The sequence below is a fragment of the Chelmon rostratus genome, chromosome 2, assembly GCF_017976325.1.
Source record: "Chelmon rostratus isolate fCheRos1 chromosome 2, fCheRos1.pri, whole genome shotgun sequence".
NCBI classification, from domain to species: domain Eukaryota; kingdom Metazoa; phylum Chordata; class Actinopteri; order Chaetodontiformes; family Chaetodontidae; genus Chelmon; species Chelmon rostratus.
In genome coordinates, this window is record NC_055659.1 from 8,644,091 (window position 1) to 8,650,220 (window position 6,130).

The following is a 6,130-nucleotide window of genomic DNA, read 5'->3' on the forward strand; positions in this document are numbered from 1 at the left end:
CCTCAACACAGCGTGACTGAAAACAAGCATGCTAGATGGTGCAGATCCACTGGATATGAGTGACCTGTTAGCTACAATGCCTACAGGGTACGACTGATACTCTCACAATGGGTTTGCAGCACACTCCACTGCTTTTTTTATTTGGGTTTCACAGCACCTGCGGCGCCTCATGGACCAGTGAGGTTGTCTGATCTGGCAATTAGTTCCTGGAAACAATGTCACATCTTGTTCCTCCTCATCACGAGTTCTAGGGCTCCCCTGCTGACTCCAGATCACTGTCGGAGACCTTTACTCCTCCCATGATGCAGTGAATAGCTTATTTGTTTTGGAGAATGGGAACTTCGTAATGAATCATAGGATAACAAATTACGACACGCCGAACGTACTGCGAGCCTTAGATGTTTTCATCTGTGCATTTAAGTTTGCATCACACAGAAACAAAACCAACACCTTCTATCTGTCTGTCTGTTGGTTGATCAGTCCACCACTTTGGTCTGGAATAAATATCCCAACAAATTTAAATGGATTTACATTTTTTGGTGATATTTTTGTTTTTTACTGAAGTGTCTCATAAAATTCGGCACACATATTCACTGTCCCCAGAGCATAAATGCTGATGACTTTAATGATCCCCTGTCCTTTCCTCTAGTGCCACCAGCAGTTTGGCATTTGTGGTTATGAGAGAAATATCTCAACAACTATATAAATGTAGGGTTCATTCTGTAAATGCAGAAACTTTCAATCACCACCACTTCTCAGGAGAGAGCCGGGTGGAGCTGCATCTTTCATTTGGTTTCTTTCACATCTGGGGTTGATTCTCTCTCTCCAACTGGCCATCTGAGTAATCCTGTGTGTGTGTGTGTGTGTGTGTGTGTGTGTGTGTGTGTGTGTGTGTGTGTGTGTGTGTGTGTGTGTTTATGTGTGTGCATGGTATGACAGTTACACAGCTGTCTATTCCCTGGACAGCACATGTAATCATTTTGGGGCTGCTCAGCTGCTATAATGCAATGGATTCAAGAATGTCTGGGAGACTTCCACATGTGCTCAAAGGGGAAAACCCACAGATAACATCAGTGAAAATGTGCACATGATCATATGTAGGTTGGAGCATGGTGTTAGGGGAACACGACAGAGATTGTTTGTGCATGATGTTGAAGTCATGCGGCTAATTACTGCATTGAGCTCATAAATAGAGATCTATCAGTATCGTTTTGTTTGCAGGGACGTGAGCAGCCGGGGGGATGAAGGCTGACCTGAACAGTTATGAGGGTTTTCTCACCAAAATTCCCTTCATGTCCTGAGATATAGTCCATTCATAATGAAGTCAAGCTGCTGGGAACGATAGCAAAGGCAAAAAACATCTTGTCTGAGTGATTAATTTTCTGTGCCGTATTAATCCTGGAGCAGCGAGTCTCCCATGTCTGAAACTATAGTCATTTTAAAGGAAGATTTCTCACCAGAGATCCTAACTGAGCTTCGGTTTCTGCAGATGTTTCTACTGACTTTAAAACAACCCTATTTCTCATCTTCCAGATAACTTGTAGTTGAAGCCGGATGACAGCTTACAAAGACACATCTCTCTGCTCTACGGTCAAAAACAGAATTTAAGCGTCCCTCAGGTCTGTCCAGTAGGGACAGGAGGAACTTCCAGACAGGAGGTGAAAGCCGATCCTCCCATCAAACCACTCAATCTCTCCGTCCTGCATCTGTCCACCCTCAGCTGAGGACCACTCAGTCTCTGGTCTCGTATCTCCCTGAGGAGGCTGGCTGGAGGCTCTCACCCCTCAAAGTCATTAAGATAATTAAGAAGACAGTTAGAGGGTTTGATAATAGCCCAGTGCAATTATATCTGCGTGCTGGGTGATCAGGAGAGACAAACACATCCAACACGTTGGCCAAAATGACTTGTTGTAGAGTGATTCAAGCTAGTAATGTAGGTTTTGAACATCAAACTACTTCTTTAACCATTTACTATGAATTACTGTAACTACTTAAGTGATTCATCAATTTAAACAAACAAATGCTAATTGTTAGCAGGTAGTGTTTTTGTACTGAGAGATGCTTTGTAAAAATATCAATTAATTGATTATAATGTGTTTGTGGTTTTTATTATGTGATTTTTACATTTCTTTCCATATTGCACGTTCATCTATTTTATATACTCCTTTTAGCTACTCTAGCGGCTCTAAAGATGGCAACTGGTCTTATGGTCCGTCGACCACTTTGGTCCACATTGAAATAGCTTAAATATTGGAAGGGTTGAAAATTTGTGCCACCATGTGTTTGCCATTTGAGGTTTTGTTGAAATGTTGCCATCTTCAGGTCAAAATATTCATTTGTGCAACACTCACATTTTACGATCTAATGCCTGCTAAACTCAGCTTCAGCTGCACTTTGGGTTTCATTAGCAAATGTTAGCACGATAACAGGCTAAACAAAGATTGTGAACGTATTTAACACCATACCTGCCAAACATCAGCATGTTAGCATTGTCAACGGGAGCGTGTTAGCTTATGGATGTCAGCGTTTAGTTCAAAGCATGCCATGTCACTGAGCTGCTAGCATGCCTGTAGACTCTTATGTATCTTTAAAGCTTTGATTTAATTAGATGAAGAGATGAACAGCAGTGGGTTTGATTTTTCAGTTCCTTTTCTTTGTGGTCCGGGAGGAACTTTAATTTGAGTACCGGCAGGTTTTGATGTGAAGTCACACAACAAACATGTTTAAGTATTAATTTTGTTTTGTGGTCACAGCTATTACCCCTGAGGCCACAGTGCTTGCTTACTTACTTAAATCACTATCACTTAGAGTATTTACATGACATCTTTAATTATGCAAATCTCTCCCTGATAATTAATTGATTGAATTGCTGTGGTTGTAACTGCTGAGGGTGAATTGCCTTCCTTCAGCAAGATATTCCAAGTTCCTTAAAATAATGAAATATTGACCAAGCAAACACCGTGTGTGTGTGTTTGTCTCTAAGCAACAAGACGTGTGAGGTACAGAGCTGTCGCAGGCATCGGAACAAACACAACATTCAACTTTTAATGTTTAACGCAGCACTGACAGAGATGACGTTAACACGATCATGATGGCACACCAGAGACACGGACACGTTTCAGAAACTGCACTGCATTAACGGCGCCGTGTGATTTGAGAGACGCGCTCGCTGCCAGGAATCTGTGTTTTCCCACATAAAGAAAGAAGTGAAGTGCTTCAGGAAATCCTGATGCACATAACAGGTGGTACATGCAGTATGAAGCTTTCGTTGCGAGTTGGCAGCAGCTCTGGTGAGAACAACTGCCACGCTGAACAGAGTCCAGTGTCAACATTCAGCCACATTGAAGCTTGGGTGTTACAGGATGCGATATAATACAATTGGAAAAACAGGGTTTTGCACAAGTAACTGGTTGAACCCTGTGAACTGAGTGAAAAAGTTTGTTTTTGCTTGGTTTAAGTAACTTGTTCCGGCATAATGACACTGCAGAGGGAGGACAAGTGCTTCTAAAGGATGAAGGTTGAATTCAATTATAAGTTGACAAAGTGATTAAACTTTATGGGCTGCCTGCTCTTTGAGGCTAAGATTCAGATGATAACCTTCAGATATCACCCTGTTTTATCATTGAGCGTCAGAGTCACTGCTTATTGGTAGTTTTACAGCAGTAGTTTCCAACTTCTTTGGCTTGTGACCCTTTAAAATATTTGTATTTCTCCTCTGAACTGTGGACACTTCTTATTCGTACGCAATTTTTAAAAGATTTTATGCCTTAATTGGATATGATAGGGAATGGGATGAGGATTCTGCCATAGCCCGAGGAGCATTGAGCACTTGAGTTTTTACCTTTCATATGGATTCATTTAAATAATATCTAGAGGCTTGAAGAATTCAGTGTTTCACAAGAAAAGAACAAAGATCAGAGAAAAGTCTAAAAGTCTAGGAAGATGGGTTTTTTCTTTCCTATCTAGTCAGTCTTCTTGACCCCTTTATGAACCACTGCCTTAGAGCATCAGGTGTGTCTGTATTCCCAGGTTGAAAAGATCAGTGGGAGGAGATTCAAAGAGACTCACCTAGATCGTCACAGCAGACCTCCATGGAATCAGAGGAACAGTCACTAAGATCATCAAGGGAGGCATCTGGGTCCTCGTGGACCTGAAACCTGCAGGAACAGAGATAAACACATTTTAATGGACTAAAAGACAAACCAAAAAATTGATGCTACTAGATGCTAAATAGTGCTACTAAAAGTAGAAAATAATGTTTTTAAAACAGACAAGGATTTATAAGATGCATGAGATGCCCTAAAGAGTCTCAATATGTCCCTCGACGTGTATTAAAATAAACCGCAGTCGGTGCAATGCTGCTTGTCTTCCCATCTTAAAAGGTGAAACACTGCCCTCACCTGAACCTGAAGGGAGCAACAGCGGCCATGTTGACTTTTCCTGGCTCACTCCCTCTGCGTGGCATGTTGAATGCTTGATGAGGAGACCTTGATTTGTTGCTGGACACCTCTCCTTCAGAAGCTCGCAGGTCCTGGTTGGAGATGTTCCTCCCCTGTCTTTGGTGGTTGGCCATTCCAGATGAGGACACACCTGATATTTCATTCCCATTCGCACCTTTAGTGTACAGCAGGCGTCCTCGTCCGTGGCCTAACTGGACGTTGGCAGAGAGCCGGCACAAGGCGTCATTGTCAGCCGCATTGTCCACGCTCCGCAGACGATATTTTCCAAAGGTCCAGTTTTTGTTGGTGGTTCGTCGCAGCTGGAGGTCTCGCAGAGCCTTGTGGGTCAGCGTGCTGGTGCGGAGGTCCAGCGTGTCTTTAGAGCGCGGGGCTTCTCTCTTTGGTATCTGAGGGCTGCTGTATGCCGAGCACGTTCCATCGCTTCGCTCTGTAGCTGCTGGACTTCGGTGATAATACATGCCAGCTTTTTGTTGCAGCAGGTGGTTCTTTAAAGCTGCACCCGTCAGCAGCTCTGCAGCACCCGAGGACACGGAGGCTGAAGAATAGGGAGGTCGGCTTTTGGCTCCGTGCTGATACTGCACTGTGGGATTGAGGGGGCCACCGAATTGTTGTTTGGGGTCCACCTTGGAGAGAGGCAACATGCTTCGGGGTAAAGGCAGGCTCGAGCCGACACCCGCGTCGCTCTGACTCTGAGACATGACTTTAAAATTCACGCCACCGCTCATGGTCGGTGAGAGTCACTGGACTGAGATCTGGAAAAGAAAGCAAGAAAATCTAAATTAGACCAAAATAGAAATGTACAAACATAGTTAACCATTTTCAACTCAAAGAAAGAACAGAAAAGTAAATGTAGGAATCAAAACGACAACACAAGTAAAGAGTCATAGCACTATTAGATATGCAAATGTGAGAACGTTGTGATTTAGACAATGACACCAATTAATAAGAAAGGCGCTTTTGTTTCATGGTTTTACTCAAAGTATATAATCTGAAACATGCAAAGTGTTTGGAACAGAAGAAGCAGTGAGCATCCGCACATAAAATACAAGTCCTGCACCTCATTAGACTGAACAGGCAACATTTCAAGCCTCGTCATTGGTCAACATGACAACAGGGAAGGTACAGCATATGGAGAACAGGTGCAAAAGTGATGAATAGATGCCAATGTCATGATCAGCCTCATGCATTTTAAGATGATGCTTTTAACAGAACACTCAAGATGCATTTTCAGAAAACAAATGGATGATAAATGAAGATTAACTTCCTTACTTTTTGTGCAAAGCTACGCTAATCAGTAGCTTCATTTTTAACATGCATTTACAACTTCTCATCTAACTTTTGTAACAAAAGCAAATGAGCATGTTTTCCAAAACATCAAACTTTTCCTTTAAGACCAAACAATGAAACAGCCAACATGGCTGTTATGTTCAAATGAAGATTGTCATGTGCAGGTCTATAAAGCATTTGTTTTTGGAAGGCTGTGGACATCCATCTGTGCTGGATAAGGTATCGCGGATAAAAAGCCTTCATTTAAGATTAATACTGTGAAGAAATACTGTAAAAACAGCTGTGCATTCCAGGGCACAGAGGAGGTCTCTAACCACAGAGGTGGTGAAAAAGTGTGAATGTAAGTGAGTAGAAAAGAAGAAAAAGGAAAAGATGGTTTGAGG

At 42.4% G+C, this 6,130-nt stretch overlaps 1 protein-coding gene across 1 annotated transcript in view; it reads right to left on the reverse strand.

Moving 5' to 3' along the window:
- nav1b (neuron navigator 1b) overlaps nucleotides 1–5,185 on the reverse strand; it is a 53,968-nt gene extending 48,783 nt beyond the window's left edge. Inside the window, 2 exon segments of the mRNA XM_041946194.1 lie at nucleotides 4,069–4,157; nucleotides 4,401–5,185. Coding sequence (XP_041802128.1) covers nucleotides 4,069–4,157; nucleotides 4,401–5,185 — 874 coding nt within the window.
- Nucleotides 5,186–6,130: the final 945 nt, after the last annotated feature.